The 20,952-nt window shown below is 63.0% G+C and overlaps 2 protein-coding genes across 4 annotated transcripts in view; one reads left to right on the top strand and one right to left on the bottom strand.

Moving 5' to 3' along the window:
• REXO4 (RNA exonuclease 4) lies at positions 1-8,615 on the top strand. Of its 3 annotated transcripts, XM_086324252.1 has the most exons (8): positions 1-273; positions 2,285-2,619; positions 4,327-4,464; positions 4,646-4,839; positions 5,578-5,666; positions 6,557-6,631; positions 7,293-7,367; positions 7,792-8,615. In XM_086324252.1, exons 1-8 carry the CDS (start codon positions 61-63, stop codon positions 7,903-7,905), a joined length of 1,233 nt encoding a protein of 410 aa, XP_086180378.1. In that variant the 5' UTR covers positions 1-60; the 3' UTR covers positions 7,906-8,615. The 3 variants fall into 3 exon arrangements, 2 of the variants coding, with proteins under 2 accessions (XP_086180378.1, XP_086180379.1); XR_015136094.1 differs by lacking the exon at positions 4,646-4,839; XM_086324253.1 differs by lacking the exons at positions 4,327-4,464; positions 4,646-4,839 and adding an exon at positions 1,003-1,027 and having other exon boundaries at positions 1-313; positions 2,489-2,619; positions 7,792-8,598.
• Positions 8,585-20,952, bottom strand: part of STKLD1 (serine/threonine kinase like domain containing 1) — a 24,735-nt gene continuing 12,367 nt past the window's right edge. The window contains exons 7-20 of the mRNA XM_086324266.1: positions 19,038-19,108; positions 18,256-18,371; positions 16,670-16,788; positions 16,050-16,213; positions 15,434-15,564; positions 14,688-14,771; positions 13,087-13,203; positions 12,133-12,273; positions 11,254-11,382; positions 10,576-10,704; positions 10,376-10,504; positions 9,199-9,339; positions 8,964-9,043; positions 8,585-8,842 (exon numbers count right to left, since the gene is read on the bottom strand). Coding sequence (XP_086180392.1) covers positions 8,765-8,842; positions 8,964-9,043; positions 9,199-9,339; positions 10,376-10,504; positions 10,576-10,704; positions 11,254-11,382; positions 12,133-12,273; positions 13,087-13,203; positions 14,688-14,771; positions 15,434-15,564; positions 16,050-16,213; positions 16,670-16,788; positions 18,256-18,371; positions 19,038-19,108 — 1,629 coding nt within the window. The 3' untranslated portion in view covers positions 8,585-8,764. The remainder of the gene's footprint in view (positions 8,843-8,963; positions 9,044-9,198; positions 9,340-10,375; positions 10,505-10,575; positions 10,705-11,253; positions 11,383-12,132; positions 12,274-13,086; positions 13,204-14,687; positions 14,772-15,433; positions 15,565-16,049; positions 16,214-16,669; positions 16,789-18,255; positions 18,372-19,037; positions 19,109-20,952) is intronic.

Below are 20,952 nucleotides of genomic sequence, written 5' to 3' on the forward strand. Positions count from 1 at the left end.
GACGCGTGCCGGGCGGCTTCCGGGGTCTCGGAGGGCGGTGAGCCGGGCTCCGGGGCCGGAATGGTGAAGGCGAGGGGGCCGGCCGCCGGGCGCGCCCCGCGTGGCCCCGCGCCGGACGCCGGGCCCGTCAGGAAGCCAAGGCGGAAGAAAAGAGTCTGGAAGAACAAAGCGCGAGAAGCCGGCGGGACGCCGGGGGTCGACCCCGGAGTGGTCGCGGTGCGGCCCCCAAAGGCCCCGGAGGACTTTTCCCCGAACTGGAAGGCGCTGCAGGAGGCAAGTCCGCAGGGGCCCTACGGGCGGAGAGGGGGACGGTGTGTGGGTCACGCGGGGCGCGCGGGCTGGTGTGGACTCGGGGAGCAGAGCCGATCGCAGGGGCCGGAGCGCGTGGGCTGCTGAACAGCAGAGGCTCGATGCAGAGGGTCCTGCTAACCGTTCAGGGTAGTCGCTCAGTCGTGTCCGACTCTTCGCGACCACATGGACTGCAGCACACCGGGCCTCCGTGTCCATCACCAACTCCTGGAGTTCACTCAAACTCATGTCCATCGAGTCAGTGATGCTATCCAGCCATCTCATCCTCTGTCGTCCCCTTCTCCCGCCTTCAGTCTTTCCCAGCATCAGGGTCTTTTCGGATGAGTCAGTTCTTCGCATCAGGTGGCCAAAGTATTGGAGCTTCAGTCAGTCTCAGCATCAGTCCTTCCAATGAACACCCAGGGCTGATCTCCTTCAGGATGGACTGGTTGGATCTCCTTGCAGTCCAAGGGACTCTCAAGAGTCTTCTCCAACACCACAGTTCAAAAGCATCAATTCTTTGGTGCTCAGTTTTCTTTATAGTCCAACTCTCACATCCATACATGACTACTGGAAAAACCATAGCCTTGACTAGACGGATCTTTGTTGACAAAGCAACGTCTCTGCTTTTCAATATTCTATCTAGGTTGCTCATAACTTTCCTTCCAAGGAACAAGCATCTTTTAATTTCATGGCTGCAGTCACCATCTGCAGTGATTTTGGAGCCCAGAAAAATAAAGTCTGACACTGTTGCCACTATTTCCCCATCTATTTGCCATGAAGTTCTGGTAACACTGGGCTTTTAATCGGTGACCACTGCCACTGATCACTGAGCGCTTCAAATGTGCTTTAGACACTGCTGGATGAGATGAGGTGACGTGTTCATATTTAACCTGAGACTGACTCTCAGATCTTTTATCTTCTGCATTTTACAGATGAGGAAATGGGCCCGAAAGTTTAAGTAGATTGCAACCAGGTCAGCAGAACCAGGAGTCAGACCCCTCCGCCCCGCCCAACTCCCTGCTCGTAATGTCACGTTATACCTCCTTGCCTTTCTGGCCCATCAGTGGGCCAAGGCTCACTTGCAGATTACTTACTGGTCACTATCTCCTGAGTGCTGTTTGTTGGCTGTGCTTCACTCGTAAATTGTCTCCGGTTCCACTGGAGCTGGCTGCTGCTGTACCGCTTATTTCTGGATGAGGAGACTGGGAGGGGCTGAGGGATGAGTCCCAGGGTCACACAGCCAGCACCTGGGGTGCAGCTGCACAGGGCTGGGTGGGAGATTGCACTCTTTGCTGCTGCCAACCCTCGTGGTGTCTCTGCAGCCTCTTCTGAGCTCCTGAGATCTCTCCCGGAGCCTCAGAGTGGGTGAGGGGGAGAGCAGAGAAGGGCTTCTGAGACTGTTAACCTGCGCCTTAAGGGGGAAGTCCAGATCCTTCTCCTGTCCTAATACACAGACCGTGAAATTCCCTCGGGCAACCCCAGGGGTCTTGGACTTCCTGAGCTGTGACTCTGCCTCTTTCTCACAAGAAAGTAAAGCAAAAAGAAGCGAGCAGAAGGATGGATATTTATTGTGGGAAGAAACTTCACGTTTTCTCTAATTCATACAAGAAAGGCAGTTGTCCTGTTCCCTAAACATCATGGGAACAGGTAGGTAGGATCCGCCTCCTCACTCAGCTGGTTGCTGCACAGCAGGGTCTTAACCCAGGGCGCTGGGCTGGGAGACCTCAGCCCTCCCTGGAGGGGAGCAGGGGTGTGGTGGTCCACCCCGTGTCATTGGACGTGACCGTCTCTTCCTGAGATCCTCACAGCAGGAGCAAACCAAGAAATCTCACTGAGAAAGTGGCTACCGCGTGCCAGCTGTGAAGGAGTCAACTCTAAAATAACTGAACGTGGGAACAGGCTGCTTTTAGACACAGACACACTTTTTTTTCAGTCTCTAGTGTGTGATTTCCAAATTACAACGTGTTGTGTATTTTGTTTTGGGTTCTGTTAGCTGCTGAAACAAAGATCACAGACTCCACAAGAGCCTCCACTTCTGTCTCAAACGGATTCCAAAAAGCAGCCCCAGCGCGTCCAACAAAATAGAAACTCCATCTCACATAAAGCAAAGACAGATGCGATGGGGACGGAAAACACAGACCCCGAGGTCACAGGGGCCTCCGGGCCCTCGGGATCGCTGATGAGCAGGAAGATACAGGCGCAGCCCAAGGAGAAAGGGGCCCAGAAAAGGACCAATGGAGACATTTCCCCGCAACAAGGCGACATCAAACATAAGAAGCGGAAAGCGAGGGAGCCGACCGCCCCCTCGCCTCCAGCCCCGCCCACCAAGTAAGTACCGCTGGACGTGGTGACGGACACGTCTCCCTGGCCGCCCCGTGCCTCAGCCTCCTCCCCGGTCACAGCGACTGAGGCCTCTCTCCCTAAGGAGGCCGAGGCTGGTGGCCCCTCTGTCCCCTTATCCTGGGGTTGTGGGTTTCTTTGTTGGTAATTCAGGGTAATTCAGGTAATTTAGAATTAACCTGCTGCTACTGCTGTCACTTCAGTCTTGTCCAACTCTGTGTGACCCCATAGATGGCAGCCCACCAGGCCTGTGCGGGCAGAGGCCAGGGGGCCTGTCCTGTCGTCCAGTGCGTCTCGGAGGAGAGGACCCGGCTGCTGAGCATCGCAGCCTGAGCGTCCCCGTCTGCGGGCTCGGCACGGGGACGCCACGGGCACCAAGGGGTGTCTGAGTCTCTGTTCTCCTGGTAGCATGTTTATCTGTGGTTCCTAAATCCCAGGCTCTGCCGTCCCTGGGATTCTCTAGGCAAGAACACTGGAGTGGGTTGCCATTTCCTTCTCCAGTGCATGAAAGTGAAAAGTAAAAGTGAAGTCGCTCAGTTGTGTCTGACTCTTTGCGACCCCATGGACTGCAGCCTACCTGGCTCCTCCATCCATGGGATTTTCCAGGCAAGAGTACTGGAGTGGGTTGCCGTTGCCTTCTCCAAGAATTAACCTAGGGTAGGTCTATTCCCCTAGAACGTAGGCATAGCGGAGGCTGACCCTGTCCCATAGCTGCTGTATCTCCAGGGCCCAGAACAGGGCTTGGCACCTCGTGGGCCCCCAGGAAAGACTTGTGGAATGAATGAACACCAAAGCCAGAAAGACTTGAGTTCAAAACCGATTCCCACGTCCTGCCAGTGGGTGGTTTGGGGCAAGTTCCTGAGGAGCCCTGAGCCGCAGCCTGGTCACCAGTGTGGGTCTGTGAGGTGCCCGTGCCGCCCCAGTGCCTGGTGGTTACTCAACAAAGCCTGGGTGTCGCCCACACAGGGGACCGGCCAGCAGCTGCCTGTCCATGGCTCGGCAGGGGTTGGTGTGTCTGTAAGTCTGCCTGGCTATGTGTTGCCGGGGGTTGAAGACACAATGGCTGGAGGTTTTGGGAAGCAGCGTTTAAGGGTCTGCGTGTGTCCCGGTGCCGGGCGCCCTCTTGGGAAAGAGTGGTCCCAGCTGGGCCCTGCGTGGAGAAGGGGCCGCCGGGGGGCGGGGACAGACGACAGGCTGGTTCGTTTCAGTGACTCCCGCGGTGTCGTCGGGATCAGCCCCGCGAGGGAGGGGCCTGTGCGGGCAGAGGCCAGGGGACCTGTCCGGTCGGCCAGTGCGTCTCGGAGGAGAGGACCCGGCTGCTGAGCATCGCAGCCTGGGCGTCCCCGTCTGCGGGTTCGGCACAGGGACGCCGCGGGCACCAGGGGGTGTCTGAGTCTCCCTTCTGGCAGCATGTTTATCGGTGGTTCCTAAATGTCTGGTAGCTGTTCATTCTGTCACTGAGAAGAAAATGTCAGCAGCCGTCACACCCGGGTAGGGGTGGAGGTGTATTTCTGTTTCGTGTTCTTTGTGTTGCTCTGTGGTTCCTCCATTTTAGCTAAAGGGCGTATTTTTTAATTAAATGGGAAAGTGCCAAGGTGATCACCGTGGCCGGCGGCCAGGCACACGGGCCTGAGCGCCCTGAGAGCAGGCCACGCTCGCCACCACTCTCAGCCCGTTCTCCCCTCTGTCTCTTAGAGACGACATCTGGTTTGATGATGTTGACCCAGCGGACATCGAAGCGGCCATTGGCCCGGAGGCAGCGAGCATAGCGAGGCAGCAGCTGGGCCAGAGCGAGAGCAGCAGCACGCTGGTGAAGGAGCGGCCCTTCGGCGGGTACGCGGGGCACACTCAGCCTTGGGAGGCCGGGGGGTCTTCAGGAAAGGGCCGCTTCCCTCCCCTCCCGTCATGTGGGCAGGCGCCTCAGCGTGTGGCCGAGCCCGGTCCTCGGCACGTCGCTGAGCGGTGGAGCCGGTCCCGGGTCCCGCGGGGTTAACCTGGAGCCTTGGTCCCCCAGGCTGACTAAAGCCCTAGCCATGGACTGCGAGATGGTGGGCGTGGGCCCCGAGGGGGAGGAGAGCGTCGTGGCCCGCGTGTCCCTGGTGAACCAGCACGGGAGGTGCGTGTACGACAAGCACGTGAAGCCAACCCAGCCGGTGACTGACTACAGGACCGCGGTCAGCGGGGTCCGGCCTGCGGACCTGGCGCAGGGTGGGTGGCTCAGCCGGGCACGGCCGCCGCGGGGGCCCGGCGGTCTCTCCTCCCTCCCGGGTGGGTGGGCTTTGTGTCGGCCTGGCTGCCTCTTGGCCACCTGACTGTCAGCCAGGCCAGTGTTCCTGAGCTGCGGTGTCGCTGGGCAGTGGGACGGAGTCGGGTGTCGGAGGAAGGCCGCTGGGAGGTAAAGATGGGCCTGGGGAGGCGGGACAGGTGGCAGGGTCTTCTAGATTGTTCGGAAGCCGTGGGGATGGGGTGAGCAGCGGGAGGCCTGGCCTGGGGTGGGTTCTTGAAGGTTCCCTCAGGATCCCTATGGCTGCGGCATTGGGAATGAGGTTGGGGGGCGGGCGGAGGTGTCCCACCTTGGGACACACCCAGGTGCCTGGTCTGTAGACTTTGCCCTTGGGTGAGCTGTGCTCGGGGCCCTGAGATCTGGGGCCTGGAGGCATCCTGAGGGGGGGCTTGAGGCAGCTGCCCCCTCCTCCGGCCGCGTGGTCTCTGCCGTCCACGCCTCTCGGGTCCTCGAGCACGGCCCATGCTGCAGCCCGGCCGCTCCTCGGTCCCAGGCTCTTCAGTGCTGCCTGGGCCGGGCGGGCAGCCCGAGGGCACGAGCACGGTTGGCGCAGCCTCCCCTTGGCCCCCCGCTCCTGAGGGCCTCACCCACCCCGGGTCTGACGGGGCAGGAGCGCTCGCTCTCAGCGCGGCCCTGAAACCCCTCCTGTGTATGGCTTCCAGGAGAAGAGTTTGAAGTTGTTCAGAGGGAAGTCGCGGAGCTGCTCCAGGGCCGGATTCTGGTCGGACACGCGCTGCACAACGACCTCAAGGTGCCGGCCGCGCCTCTGTGTCCCCGGCGTCGGGGGTGCCCCGCGTGCGCGCCTGTGTGCCCCGCGGCGTCGGGGGTGCCCCGCGTGCGCGCGCCTCTGTGTCCCGGCGTCGGGGGTGCCCCGCGTGCGCGCGCCTCTGTGTCCCGCGGCGTCGGGGGTGTCGGCCCACGCCTCCTGAAGTGGGTGATGCGCCCGCAGGGAGAGCCGGGGCAGGGGGCGGCTCCTCACGCACCCGGGTAGACGGAGCCACGGCTGACGCTGCCTCCCTGCCCAGCGACGGCCCCACTCCTCAGGGCAGAGCCCCCTCCCCGGGCGGGGGCACCCCCAGTGCCTGTTACCCCGAAACCCCGGGCAGGCCATCTCACAGGCTGGCCCCTGAAGGCCAGCACGCCGGGTGGCAGGCCAGCTCCGAGGGCCCCTTCCTGTGTTCCCGAGGGTGGGGCTCGGCCTGTGCCCGCTAGGGTCTCTGCCCCGGGCCGCACTGGCTTGCCTCAGGCTCCCCCTTCAGCCCCTGTGCCCTCCCCACCCTGGTAACCTGGGCAGACTTGCCTTCCACCTTCTCCTGGGCCTGTCTCAAGGTCATGGGGGGACCCGTTTCATCCCCGACATCCTGTGTGTATATGTGTGTGTGTGTGATGCAAACTCAAGTACGGGACAAATGGTCGCTGGTTCCTTCGTGACTGAGTCTCCACCTTCCCCGCTTTTAAGGCTGTGTTTCTGTCCACGCGTTCTTCCTGCTGAGCATCACCTGTCCCGCGATAATCGCCCCTGGAAGTTCAGGCTCTCATCAGTGCCTTGTCCTGTCTGCATGCTCGGTATGGGATTCTGAGAAGGGGGTGCACCTTTCTGCAGACAGACACCAAAACGCCTGTCGTGCCTGCCTTCTCCAGGCGCTGTTTCTGGGCCACCCAAAGAAGAAGATCCGGGACACTCAGAAGTACAAGCCTTTCAGGACCCAAGTGAAGGTACCTGAAGCCATGCGGCTCTGAAGGCGTGGTTCACATGATTGTGGGTTCTGGTCCCCGGAAGCTGGCTTCCTGGTTAGAGGTGTTGGGTTTGCTTTGGTTTCCCTTTTAACCTTTAAAACTAAGAGGAGGGACTTCCCTACTTGTCCAGTGGCTGGGACTTGGCGCTTCCATTGCCAGGGGCCCAGGGTCAGTCCCTGCTCAGGAAACTGAGGTCCTGCATGCTGCGTGGTTCAGCCAAAAAAAAACCAGTGAATAAATAAACGAGAATCACAAGGAGAATTAGACGTTTTTAAAAAAAGTAATCTTAGAGAAAAAAGACTTGGCCAACCCAAAGTTTGTGCCGCTGAGGGCAGTGGGTCCGCTCTTGTCTGTGATCACACCCCCAGCCGAGGGCCAGAAGGCATGTTGTGTTTGCTCCAGAAGCAGGCCGCCCCATGACGAGCAGGGCTGCTCCCCACCCCGCCACGAGCAGGGCCGCCCGGGGCCAACGATGCACCGTCCCTCCCTGGTCCTCCACAGGCTGAGCGGGCAGTCACCAGCCCACACGGCCACTTTGCGTGGGAGGGACACTCACAGTCCCTTGGGTCAGTGCTCAGCGGGCCACCCCCTGCCCAGGCCCCCCCCCGAATGTGGCAACGTGCTCCCCTCTCCTCGGCAGAGTGGACGGCCGTCTCTGAAGTTGCTTGCAGAGAGAATCCTGGGGATCCAGGTGCAGCAGGCGGAGCACTGTTCGGTAAGCGTGTCCCAGGTGATGGGGGCGACGGGCCTCTGGGTGATGGGGTGAGGGGCCTCCAGGTCCCGGGTGAGGGGGCTGACGGGCCTCCGGGTCCCGTCTAGACCACAGGCCCCCAAGGGCTGAGGGTGAGGCTGCGGGCCCATAGAGCCTGGCCCTCTGGGTGTCGGGCTGGGCCCGTGGGACGTGGGAGCATGTCGCCACGATCGGGTGGGGCCTGGGCAGGGGGTGGCCTTCCGCGTCGTGTGGCATCCGGGGCCCCTCATGAGCCAGCACGCCCATCCCTCCCCTGAGCGGGGGCCACGTCAGTGATCGTCATCGCCCCACGTCTGGCAGCGGGACTCTGGAGCTGCGGGATGGACAGAGGGGTGTGGCCACACCGGTCACCGGCAGGATGACCGTGGTGATGCCCCATGTCCCCCAGGTCCAGGACGCACAGGTGGCGATGAGGCTGTATGTCCTGGTGAAGAGGGACTGGGAGAGCCTCGCTGGAGACAGGCGGCCCCCCGCTCCCGAGGCCCACAGCCAGGACGCCTAGCAGGGCCCCGCCCCCGGTGACCCTCGCGCCCGCGGGAGCCGCAGCCACATCAGACGACGGACGGAGCCCCGGAGTCCCCAGAGCCGGGATGCTGCGGGCGGGTTTCAGAATCATGACGGCAGAGGCGCGCGGCATGCGTGCTGCTGAGCTGAGCGTCTCTGTCTGGTTGTAGCGTCCGGGCCTCTCCCACACGGGGGCCCGGGCGGGAAGCGTCCGGTTGTCTGCTGCGTGTTCGTCACCTTCCTCTGAGGGGGGCCCTTTGCCTCACTGCCGTCGGCAACGGGAAGAAAGAAACTCCGTGGACTCGGGCGTGGACCGCGTGGCTGCCCCGTCGCACTCTTGTTGAGGGATTTTCTCTGCCACTCGGAGGCTTGGGGGGATCTCCTGAGGCTGGGGTTCCGCTCGCCCCCCCCTCCCGTGCACACCCACTATATTTGAGTTCCAGGTTAGAGCCTGCAGCAGGCAGGGGGCCTCGGGCTGCCCAGCACGGTTTTCCCGGAGGTGGGCGCCCCCCGACCTGAATGGACGTGTGAGTGCGAGTGTCTGCAGCGCCCCGCCTGGCCCGGGGTGCGGACTCTCTCAGGACAGGAACAGCCTTCTGCACTGAGGGGGCGTGCAGCGCCCGAGGCTATGCTGAGCCCCCGCTGGCCGTGTGAAAAGTCTGCAGCCACCATGAAGGTCGTGTGACATAAACGCATGTTTTTATTTGAGTTGCGCCTTGTGGAGGCCCCATGTCTGAGAGGACGGCTGGCTCCCACCTCTTCTGACCCCCTGCCCCCCAGGAGACGCCCGTGGCACTGGGCACCCCTTCAGGTACAGGTCGAGGGGGAGAGGAGGGCCGGGCGGCCCCAGGGTGCATCTACAGGCTGCCCTTGGAGCTGGGCTGGGCGGCCGCCTCCAGTCTGTGGAGCACGCTGGCTGTGTAAGAAACGAGCTCCTGCAAGGAGAAGAGGGTTGGCTGTCCTGGACTGTGTCTGGGCGCTGCCCCTGCCCCGTGGGGTGTCCCACAGCCCTGGTGGGGCCGTGCGATGAAGCAGGGAGTGCCCACCGGCGCTTACCAGGCTGGAGGTGAAGCGACCATGGATCTCCGCAACCAGGGGCTGGATGCCGCTGGACGCCAGCTCAGACAGGATCTCCTCTGCAGGCAGAGGATGGTCCTGAGGCCGGTGCGAGAGGGCTGGGCCCCCACCCTTCAGGGCTCAGTGAGAATCCCAGGGACTCAGGAGCACAGTCCTGGCCCAGCGCGTTCCCGCCCACCCCCAGTCGGTGGCGGCCACGAGCCGGGGTCCTCACTGTAGGTGCCCAAGTGGGCCAGCAGCAGGCACACGCTCTCTACCACCTCTGGGTCATCACGGTGCAGCTGGTACGTCTCCTGGATGAGGTCCAGGCCGCTGCCGCTCTCCCTGGGCAGCACCACCTGCAGGGCGGCCAGCTCTGGGCGGGGGTGGGGGGGGGAGTCGTTCCCTGATGGGTGGGCCTCAGGGTCCCCCAGGAGATGGGGAACGGCCATACTGAGTTTGTGGGGTTGTCGAGAGCCCAGAGTGCTGTGGGCAGCAAGCCTCAGCCGGCTGAGGACACCACGGTGGCCTCGGGAACCACAGCAGTCAGGCCTTGACCACTGTGCACCTTGGGGGTGTTCTCCGGCAGAGGGCACCTGTCTCTCCACCCCAGCAGTCTCCCAGGCCGGAGGGGCGAGGGAGCGCCCCCACGAGAGAAGGCCCGTCAGGGCAGGTTAGACCCGGCTCCTGATGCCATGTGTCATCAGGTCCCCTGGAGTCCCGGGGGAGGTGGACACCCCAAGGTGTCAATAGATCCTCTAACCCTAACCCAGACTCTGACTCGGGTGTGGCTCACTGGGTTCTGACGACCCAGCTCCCGTGCGCTGAGCCACGAGCCTTTTGCTCTCAGGGCTCCAGGCCCTGTCCCCGCCCGGTTTGCTGGGATCCCAGACAGAGTGGGGGCAGGCCTGCAGCTTAGGTTATCTGCATCAGAAAGGGGCGACCCTGCCCCACTCCAGAGCTTCTCCAGGAGCGAGGGTCACCCCATCTAGCCTGCGCATCCAAGCGGACCAGACGTCACAGGCTGAACCACCCTGACGCTGGTGGCAGCCTTGGCCGGACTCCAGGCCCCAAGCATCTCTAGAGTCTAGAGGGCTGTGGTCCTGAGTCGGGCGCAGCCAGGGTTCCCATGGCGGTGGGGTTCAGACCCAGTCTGCTGTGCTGACTTCACAGCCAAGCACCTCTGCTCACACCAAGTGTGCTTGGCAGGGGAGGCGGTCATGATACAGGGTCACACCAGCGAGTGTGACCGGGTGCAGAGGACGCCTGCGTGCTGGGACTACGGGTGTTTCTTTTTCCTGCTTTGAGTGTGTGTGTGGTTTTGGTCTGTGGGCCACCAGCAGGCTTCACTGGGGAGCCCGCCCCCCCCCCGCCCCGCCTCAGAGTGGCAGCCCCGTTGGGTCCAGGCTCACCGGACACCTTGGCGAGGCTGGCCAGCCCGCGGTAGGCGTTGTTCACCAGCAGGACTCGGTCCTGGTACAGCCGTACGCTCTGCAGGAGCAGGTCCACCACCTCCGCACACTCCTGCTCCCGGATGCAGCCTGTGGAGGGGCCAGCACGCCTGTGTCCAGGGCCCGGCCAGCTCTCCAGCCCTGGGCCCCCAGCTGCTCACCCAGCAAGGACAGCAGCCACAGAACCGCACAGCCAGCTTCAGCCACCTCCGCGTCCCTGGGGAACGTGACCAGTATCTCGGTGACGAGAGCCGGGGCTCTCTCCAAGGGGGCCTTGTTCACAATGATAGCTGCAACGGGATGGGGTGAGAAGGAGGGGTCGCCCACTTCCTGGCGAGGGGAGAAGTGCCTGCTGTGTGCATGGCCCCTGGCCCCACCTGCCACAGGGATAGCAGGAGCTTTGGGGTTCCAGGTCCGCTGTCCTCTGAGATGGGGAAATGGGAGGGCCGATTCCAGCCTGCTAAGCAAGTCTGGGCAGGCATCAGACCCCAAGGGGAGGCTTGGGGTATCTTGCACCCAGCTGTGCTCAGGGCCCTCCAAGGCTGGGAGACCTCTTCTCCTTGGGAAAATGACTGTCCAGGTGCTGGAGGGCCCAGTGGGACCTGGAGAGGAAGCCATTTGGCCAGCGGGGGTCCCCCTTTCTGAATCAAAAGTCAAGAGAGGTCGCCCAGTGCTAGAGCCAACCTGTGAGACCAGGGAAGCCTCTGATGTGTGCGAGCAGAGGGCCTCCTGGGGTGGGCGGGTGGGGGGCCTAGGGTCAGGGTCTGCCCCTTCCCTTCTCCCAGCTCTCAGGTGGTCAGGGAGCAGCGGGGAGGGGTACCAACCTCGGGCCCACTCACCATCTACCAGCAGGGCCCAGAGCAGGCTCAGGCCGTGGATACAGATGTCCCTGCTCCTGGGGAGGCTGTCCAGGCGCTTCAGGATGTCCTCAAACAGCCAGGCCCTCTGCAGCTCGTCTGTGGCCAGTCCTGTGGGTGGGCCCTGGAGTGAGGCCACAGAGAGCCCCTCCTCAGGAGGCCTTCCCTGGGGCCCCTCCCTCCTCTCCTGACCTCGGACACCACGATCTCACGCGTGCTTAGTCACTAGAGCATGTTCTGAGCCAGCCTCTGCCCAGCATGGGGCTCGGAAACAAAGGGGTGCTCTTGGTCCATCCCCTGGGCCACCATTCCAGCACCTCGCGTCCTGTCACTGGGCTGGGACCAGCCTCCAGGGCTTCTCTTCCAAGGTGTTTTCTCTCGGGTGGTAAGCGGACATTGCCAAGTGGCCCTGACTTATGCCTGTCATCCCAGCATGAAGGCGCATGGCAGCGCTTTTCAGTCCCCGCCATGAGGTCAGTGGACTGTGGTGGGCCCGTTAGTGCGGGCGGGCTCCAGGTGAGGGCCTGGGCTCTCTGGGGCCCCAGCTTCCCTTTGCAGAGGTGAGTGGTCAGACGGGAGTCAACTTGGGTAAGGCCCTAGGGGGTGACCCTCTCCCCCACGCCGCCCCTCGGCCAGGACTTGCTGGTGGCCATTGTGAGGTGGGGCGGAGGGGCCGGAGGGGGAGCAAGGGCAGGAACCTGAAGCCCACAGTGATGTCGCCGCCTGGCAGGGCCCATGCCTGTAGGCAGAGGGACGCATGTGGGCGCAGGGCAGCCAGAGGCGGTGTCTGTGCCCCTGTGGAGGGGCTGGGTGCCGCCCGCTCTGTGCCCAGCGCCCGAGGACGGCCCAGGCGGCACCCACCTTGGCTGGCCACGATGGTAAGCAGGCTGTAGACCATGGCCAGGAGCTGCTCCTCCGCGGGGTGGCTCTGCAGGATGCTCAGCAGCACAGCGGCGATGGTGCCGGTGTCCGCCACTGTGGCCGCCGGGTCCTGGGCCAGCGCTGCGTGGGCCACGGGAGAGGAGGGTTTACCCCAGGCTGGGGGCTTCGGGGAGGGGGCCTCCGTGATTGCAGGGAGGACGCTGAGGACGGGGCACAGAGCGGGTCCCCACAAGTGCTTGTGTGACCAAGTCAAGGACCTCGGGGCTGGGGGCCCACGCCAGGGTAGACGTTAATCACAGTGGACACGTAAAGCGTTGCATGGGAATTCAACCTAAATAATAAAGTTCAGAAAAGTAGTGAAATAATTCCAGTTTAAAAACCAGGTATTTAAAGCTTTGTTTAAAGACTCCAGGAGGAGCCCAGACCGTTGGCTCCAGCCTCTCGCTTACCCCCTCAGCTGACCCCCGTGGAAGCCCATGTCTAGGACCCCGCCCAGCCTGCCTGGGGGGGGCGGGTGGTCAGACCCCGAGTCCAGCTCCTCCTCTCGTGCCTGGAGACCAGCCAGAGCAGGGAGGAGCTGGCCCAGGGCCCCAGAGCAGGTCACAGGCAGGCCCCGGGTGCTGCCCCAGTCTCCTGGCCACACCGTGCCGTCATCCTGGGGTGAGGTTGGCTGGCAGAACGCCCAAAGGGTCCAGACGCCAAGGCCAGACCTGGTGAGGGGGGCAGGGAGCCCACCCGGGCCCAGGGTGGGCGTCAGGGGGTAGGGGGAGCCCATCCGGGCCCAGGGTGGGCGTCGGAGGGTAGGGGGAGCCCACCCGGGCCCAGGGTGGGCGTCGGGGGGTAGGGGGAGCCCACCCGGGCCCAGGGTGGGCGTCGGGGGGTAGGGGGAGCCCACCCGGGCCCAGGGTGGGTGTGGGGGGCCGGGGAAGCCACCTTGGCCCAGGGTGCGCAGCAGCAGGGCGCAGGCACACAGCTGTATGTCCAGGATCCTCTGGTGCTGCTTCATGACGGTGAGCAACACGTCCACCAGCTCCTCTGGCCACGGCAGACCTGAGTGGGTGGACAGGAGCAGGTGGGGGGAGGCGTGTGGACCAGACCAGGGACCAGCCCCGCCGGGAGTTGGGGGCATCGCACGTGGGCCCTGGGTGGCCAGACAGCATTCGTCAGGTATGCGGAGTGCCTGCCACTGGTCCACTGTAGCCGGCTTCCTATCCTAACAGCTCTACAAGGTCAACCCTCCGCTGACAGAAGAACCCAGCTGGTGTTACTCCAGAGTGCCAGCGCCCTTGGCTGCGGCTGCCCTCAGAGGGGACGTCTGCGGGCCCCTTAGACTGTCGGCTTGGCGGCCCGGGACCTGTGCCAAGCACGGGGAGGGGAGCAGGCCGTGGCGGCAGGGTCCAGGCCCAGCTGTGCCTCTTCCCACTGCCGTCCCCTCTCCCAGCCTGTGTCCCTGTGGTGAGAGTGACAAGGTCAGAGCTGCTGGCGCCAAGGAAGCCGAGTCGTGGCCGGCCCATCTTCAGACAAGGTGCCTGAGGCTGGGGTGGCCACCAAGGCCCCCTTCGGAAGGGACCCGGCACCGCCCTCGCCTTCCCTGGGAGCAGACTCTCTTTGCCCATGGACTCTGTCCTGGCCACAGCCCAGCTCCATGGGATCGCGGGGAGGGAGAAGGAAAGGGAAATGGCCAAGGGGAGGTCTCCGCAGCCTCATGAGGGGGCTGGGGTTTGGCCTGTGTGATCTGTGCAGCCCAGCCACTGGGACAGCCTGCTATGGAAGGATGGACGATGGACAAATGGACGGTGGGTGGATGGAGGAGGAGGATGGACGGTGGACGGAGGGGACAGGTGGTGGGTGGATGGAGGGGGATACTGGATGATGGACAGTGAGTGGAGGAGATGGATGGTGGGTGGATGGATGGATGATGGACAAATGGACGGCGGATGGAAGGGACCGATGGTGGGTGGATGGGTGCATGCATGTAATATTCAGGCTGGCGAGACAGGTTGAGTGCAGATCTTCCAAAACCCATCTTTTGGTAGAATTAACGGTATTAGTATTAACACTCAACGGAGATGCACTCTTGAGAGGTGAGTAGGTTGGTGCGTCTGCGCAGGCAGTAAGCAGCGTCTGTGAAAACATCAAGTACTCAGACCTGCACATTTGGGGTCTTACTATGCAGAAGCGGACGGAGCTCACAAACGCCCCGAGGTGGTCCATGTGAACTCGGTTATGACCCTGGGAAATCAGCAGCCACTCAGATGCCTGACCAGAGGGACGGTGGAGAGGTGGGGTGTCTGTGTAGCATCCAGGAAAAGCAGGTGGAATGAGGCCACAGGAGATGGTTCTGACCCCGAGCCATCCACCACCCGCCACCCTCGGCTCAGTAAGAGAAGTCCAGGCTCCTGCTCCCAGCAGGCAGTGGAGCCGCGGATGCTGACAGATCAGGCCTCACAGGAGTCCAGCGAGGAGCGCTGGAGCAGGTAGGGCTCCCCAGGAAGCGCGCAGGGACGGAGTGGAGCTGGGGCCGGGGGCTCTACCCAGCTGGTCTTCAGGCATCCTCAGGAGCCTCTTCAGGGCCCTGTGCTGGACTTCAGGGCGGCTGGAGAAGTTCTGCATGACCTCTGCAGAGGACGGCAGGGTGGGGAGGTCTCAGCTCAGGGCCCATCTGTGAGCCCCCCACCACACAGACACATGTGACCAGGCGTGAGGCCATGCCCTTATCCCCACCTCCTGGGCAGAGCCACCGGGCCAAAGTCCAAGGTCAGCCTCAGCGCCCACCCAGGGGGTTCAACTCAGGTGACTCCCTCGAGGCCACTCAGTTAGCGGGTGATGGGCTTCAACTGGACCCAGCTGTCTGCCTCCAAAGCCCATGACCAAGAGATGGGGAGACTGGGCCGCAAGGACCCAGGGGGTGCCCCTTGCCCACAAAGGGAGGCAGCGGTGGTTCACTGGGGGGTAGGTGGGTGGGAGGGAGTCCCTTGTAGCCCAGGCAGGGGGCCGCTGAAGGGGAGAAGGGAGTGAAGGGCCCACCCACACCAGGGGCAGCGGGGTGGGAGGGCGGAGCCAGGCCTGAACTGAAGGTGACCTCCAGACCCAACGTCCACCCAAGAGCAGAGGTGTGGCCCCGGCCGGCGCAGGTGGAGGGGTCTACTGAGCAGGGCACGCTTGGGAAGGATGAGGGGCAAGCCCACCGGCCGCACGGGAGGAGCAGTCCAGGGACCCCCAGCTTTATAAAGAGGCCACGGGGCCCCCCTGCGCTGGCCTCTGGGGCCCCCACGGTCACCGAAGATGCTGGCCACGTTGCTCTCGAGCAGCATGTCAATGATGAACTCGGGCACCACCTGCCGGCGCAGAACCAGGGCGAGGCTGGAGGACCGGAAGTTGCTACGCACGAAGGTGAAGTGAATCACGTCCCTGGGGAGGGGCAGAGAGCCGCCGCTTGTGCCCGCGCCCCACTTGCCGGCAGCCGCGTGGCCCCCACCTTCTGTGGGCGCCCACTTCTCAAGCACCTCTCACAGCAGGCGCCCCGGCACGTCCCGTCCAGGAGGGACCCAGCACTCGCACCCGCGTGGACCCCTCCCTCCATAATGTAGACTGAAAAAAAAAAAGAATTCCCGGCTGTGTTGCAGTAAAGGTGAACAGAACGCAGAATGGATCATTTTGTCCTTCTGACTTTAAAATACCTTAGAATTCAAACACGCTCCTGCGCCCAGGGCCGTGGCCCCTGTCGGGCCAGGGCTCAGAGACATGGCCGCAGCTTGGAACGGCCCAGCTCAGAGGAGCCATTGTCCGTGGACGGAGCACTTTGTGGCATTGAAACCCCAAGTGGCCGCTGAGAGATTGAGAGGGGAAGACGGTGGCAGACAAGAGTGAGATGGGACCCCGGAGCCTGAGCTCACCTAACGGTGACTCGCTCCGCGGGGTCGGCCTGGAGCATCAGAGGCAAGAGGGCCTGGAAGGTTTTCGCGTCGGGGACCTTCTTCTCCTCCATGGTCCGCAGGACGCCGCTCAGGCTGGCGGGGGAGCTCCGAATGGACTTGCGCAGGTGCATGGCTTCCAGCGTCTAGGAGGAGAGAGGACCGTGTATACTCTCCCCGCGGGAGGGAGGCGGCCTAACCCCAGACAGAGGGAGCTACGGTGGCCGCCGCTGTCAGGAAGGCATGGAGGCCACCTGTGCCCCGGAGTTCTGGTCCAAAGAAGAAATGCAGGTTCGGAGAAGAGCCAGTGGCCATCTCACTGGCCTGAGGGAGTGGGGACAACCTCCCTCCACGGCCGGGACCCCACGGTGGGCCGGGTAGCGCACCTGAACTCGGCGGATCTCGTCCCCGAGGGGCTTCTGTGAGGGCCAGGTTGGCGTGTTACCAGCATCGCCCCCACACGAGGGCCCAGTGGGGTGGAGCACAGGGGGCTTCACACAGGCACACCCGCTGCGGGAGGATGCCATGGGGGCGTGTGCCCCTCTCAGGGCCAAGGTGGGCTCCCGGGGGCTGAGGGGCGGGGGCGGGCGGGAGGCCCTCACGTCCAGGAAGGAACAGCTGGCCATGTCCAAGATGATGCACCCCAGGGACCAGATGTCAGATTTCTGGCTGAAGGAGAAGCTGAGGGCTTCGGGCGCCATCCAGGACTTCTGGAGGGGGTCTGTTGGCAGGAGCGAGGCGGGCCATACGTAAGTCCTGTGCTCCTCAGGGAAGCAAGCAGCTTGAAAATGGGCCCTTGGTCACTCTCCTCGGGGGAGGGAGAGACACGCTGTCTGAGGCCCCAGGCCAGTAAGATCCTGGCCCGCGAGGCTGGGGCCCACCAGGCTGGCCGTGTGCACCCCTGAGTCCCACGGTGGCTGCCGGAATGTTCGGACGGGGCGTCTCCAGGAAGGCTGAGACCGTGCGCTCACTCAGCATCGCCTCTGCGTGTCAGGACCTCGAGACAAAGCTCTAGGTCCCTTTCCAGTTTCTCAACTGGAGGCCCAAACGGGGTCCCTGTCCGGCTCAGGGCCTGACCCACCTTGGGCACCCCTGCCTTTCTGGACCCCCACTGCCCAGACAAAGTGGGGCCCAAGGACCCCTGCCATTTACACTGCCAGCAGACCGGCCCATCCACGCACCTGCCCGCCCACCCACCCATCCATCCACCTGTCCACTTGTCTGCATGTCCATCCACCCACCCACCGGTTCACCTGTCCACCATGGGCAGCATGCCACCAGCACCTGCCAGCCCAGGACTCTGCCGTTCTCCCATGGAGAGCCGCCCTCTCCTCTCACCGCCCTGATGGCTGTTAGGCTTGAAGCCCAGCTCCCTTTGCCCTGTGGTCTTTTCAGAGGATGGAAACATCTCTCTGACTCCTCACCTCTACCATCTCCTGGGTTACTCTGAGGCTCAGTAAAGAAATCCAACCCGAGGGGCTTCCCTGGTGGTGCAGTGGATAAGAACTCGCCTGCCAGTGCGGGGGATACCGGTTCAATTTTATGGTCCGGGAAGACCCCACAGGCTGCAGAGCAACCACGCCTGGGTACCACAGCTACGGAGCCCGAGTTCCGGAGCCTGCGAGTTGCAGCTCGTGAAGCCTGCGTGCTCCAGGGCCCGCAGGCCACAACAGCTGAAGCCCGTGTGCCTAGAGCCCGTGCTCCGCAACAAGAGAAGCCCCCGGAGTGAGAAGCCGGCGCACCGCATCTAGAGAGCAGCACCCCCGTCTGGAACTAGAGGAAGCCTGTGCAGCGATGAAGACCCCGCACGGCCACATATAAATAAACACAACCCGAGCTAGTGCCCGGCGTCCACCAGCCCTCCCCGCGCTTCCCTCCCCTTCCTTCCTTTGGAGACCTCCCTCCCCCTCCATGAAGGGGAGCATTTTCTGAGTGTCTTCTGGACCCTGCGTGTGCACCACCCCCCTGTGGTTGCACCCTGCTCGGTTACAGCCCAGGCAAGGGGGTCTCTGTGGAGTCCACAGAAGTCTGGGGTGGGGGGGTGGTCTCTGGGGACCTTCTGAGCAAGGGGAGGTTTGCTGTTGCCCTGTTCCAGCTGCTAGAGTGGCCCCTGCCCTTGGACCCCCCTCGAGGGGACGGCCCCCGCCGCTCCCAGCCACCGCTGCCTCCGGCCGGGGTGGTCAGCCACCTTCCTCCGCCCGGACGTTCCACTTGGCCTTGTCGGTCATGAGCGTGTTGGAGCTCAGGTCCTGCAGTTTGCAGTGGGCGTTGCTGACGAGGGCGATGTTGGAGGGCTTGAGGTTCCTGCAACCGAGAGGCGCGCCCTTCCACCCGCTGCCCGGCGGGGCCACGTATGCAAACCCTCCACTCCCGCCACACCTAGGGCCCCCACCCCTTCTCCCCCCGCCTCAGTAAACGCCTTTTGGGACCACTTCTCTTAAGTGTAAGTACACTCAGTCACTTCAAATGGGGAAAATGGGGCGAGTACGAGCAGGGAAACGGGCGATCCACCCGCGGTCCCTCCACTGGCAGCCTTCTAGATCTCAGCCGAGAGCTCGTTTGGGGCCTGGCTTCCCATCCGTGACTTTAACAGGATCGCAAGCGCTCCCTGCCTGTATTGGTTCACATGGTTTTCTCTCCTTCACCCACGGGCGGGTCCTTCCAGTGGTGACTAGAGCGTGCAGTTGCACTGCCGCTGCGACTCCCAGGGTCGAAAGCTCAGCCTGGGAGGGCCCGGAGCCCACGGGTGCTGCCATCTGCTGCTTGCCTTGCTCTTTAGAACCTCCCGCCCCCTGTGTGCCTGGGGAGGGTCGCAGAGGGGGTGGCACTCCCTCTGAGTCTGGGAGGTGCTCCGGGAGGAGCAGGGCCCACCCTCGTCCGGCTGCCCCTCCCTCCTATGGATGGGCCTGCCCCTGGTGGACGCTGCCCTGGGAGGTGCCACCCCCGGGAGGGGCCCGGCCACCCGCTCACCTGTGGATGACGTCCAAGTGGTGCAGGTAATCCAGTGCGTCCAGCACCTGGCCTAGCATGTTCTGCAGCCACTGGGGAGAAAGAGATGCCGGGATGGGGGGCCGGGAAGTGCCCGCCCTTCACAGGCAGCTCAGGGGCTGCTCAGCGCAGCCCGTGAGGTCACAGCCCGTTCCCACCCTGTGGGTCGAGATGGGCCTGAAGCCAGTGGCCAGCAGCTCAGAGCCAGCGCGGGAGCTTCTGCTGAGGGCTGCGTGGGGGCTCTCAGGACAGCAAGACCTCGTCAGTTGCAAGGCCCTGGGTTCCATCCCCAAGCTCTTGTCCCTGGGTTCCAGCTCTACCTGCACCCCACCCCTCAAGGGTACCAGAGATGCTGAGTGTTCAGCTCTCACTTGGGACTTCCATGTCCAGGTCATTAGTGTGCAAAGAGCCCTGAGAACATTCTGGAAGCAGTTTGTGTCAGCAACAAGATCCATGTGGTTTCTAGGGCAGTGGTTTTCACACCGTGTTCTTGAGATCCTGGACCCCACCCAGGGTGCCCGAGAGGGGCTGAGGGGCAGGACCTCGGACTTCCTGACCCCAGGCCCCTGAGTAGAGTGCCTCTGATCTCCTTACTGGGGTTCTGAGAACATCCTGTGCTTGACAGGGTTCTACAAACACAAAGTTTGAAACCCACTCTGAGCCTGTCTTGAGGCCCACCTTGGGAGAGGAGCCGGGTGCCCCTCGGAACACCCCACCACCACCCACCCATCACCAGCAGGGAGACGGTTCCCAGAGGCCCACAGAACAGAGGTGTGTCCAGAGTAAATGTCATGTGGTGTGGGTCACAGGCCTAAATGTGAAAGCGAGATAGATCCAGTCTGAGGAGAACGGAGCAAAATATCATCCTAATCCTGGGCCAAGAACAGCTGCCCCGAAGGCTCAGAAGGCACCAACCAGAGAAACACTGATGAACCTCAGCTCGTGACAACTAAGAAAGTGAGCCGGCGGCTGCAGACTAGGAGACACTTGGGCACCGTGTCCAGGATACAGACACCATTTGTCCGTTTGTACGGATCAGTAAGACGGATGGCCCCATGTTTAAACAGGCCAGGGCCTGAACAGACACCAAAGAAGACATCCAAATGGCCACAACGTGCTCACCGTGCCCATGCTCAAAGTCAGTGAGGCTGAAACGTGATTCTTAATTGAAACTAACAAGTCTAGGATTTCCCTGGCGTCCTGTGGTTAGGACTCTGGGCACCCAATGCCGGGGGCATGGGTTTGATCCCTGGTCGGAAATGAGCTCCCATAGACCACAAGCGAGAGTTCACACGGCACAGCTAGAGATCGCGCGTGCCCCGGCGAGGACCAAAGATCCCGCGAGCCCCGGCGAGGACCGAAGATCCCGCGTGCCTCGGTGAAGACCGAATATCCCGCGTGCCCCGGCGAGGACCAAAGATCCCGCGAGCCCCGGCGAGGACCGAAGATCCCGCGAGCCCCGGTGAAGACCGAATATCCCGCGTGCCCCGGCGAGGACCGAAGATCCCATGAGCCCCAGTGAAGACCGAAGATCCTGTGAGCCCCGGCGAAGACCGAAGATCCCGTGTGCCCTGGCGAAGACCAAAGATCCCACCAGCCGCTACTAAGACCCTGCGCAGCCCCGTGAAGAGACACTAAAAAGAAGAAGACTGACATGGAGCAGGGTGGGCCGGGATGCAGAGCCCGAGGGCCGCAACTTGAGGGTCAATACCAAGTTGACTAGCCATCCCGGAGACTGGGGACGCTGGCCACAGCAGCACACGCAGCCACTCTGTGACCTGGCAACTCCACGCTGAGGGACTCCCCCAGGAAACGGATATTTCGGTCCATCAGACACATGCCCTGCAGTGTTCGTGGCGGCCCTCACTCGCAACAGCCCCAAACTGGAAGCAATGCA

This window comes from Bos grunniens, chromosome 11 (genome assembly GCF_055505025.1).
Source record: "Bos grunniens cultivar Pamir isolate PY7600 chromosome 11, Bosgru_T2T1.0, whole genome shotgun sequence".
Taxonomy (NCBI): domain Eukaryota; kingdom Metazoa; phylum Chordata; class Mammalia; order Artiodactyla; family Bovidae; genus Bos; species Bos grunniens.

Excerpts from the sequence above, each read along its gene's own strand:
- REXO4 (XM_086324252.1), top strand. The coding sequence starts at position 61 with ATGGTGAAGGCGAGGGGGCCGGCCGCCGGGCGCGCCCCGCGTGGCCCC. Across the intron at positions 4,465-4,645 it reads AAGGAGCGGCCCTTCGGCGG|GCTGACTAAAGCCCTAGCCA; the intron begins GTACGCGGGGCA and ends TTGGTCCCCCAG. Across the intron at positions 6,632-7,292 it reads CTTTCAGGACCCAAGTGAAG|AGTGGACGGCCGTCTCTGAA; the intron begins GTACCTGAAGCC and ends TCTCCTCGGCAG.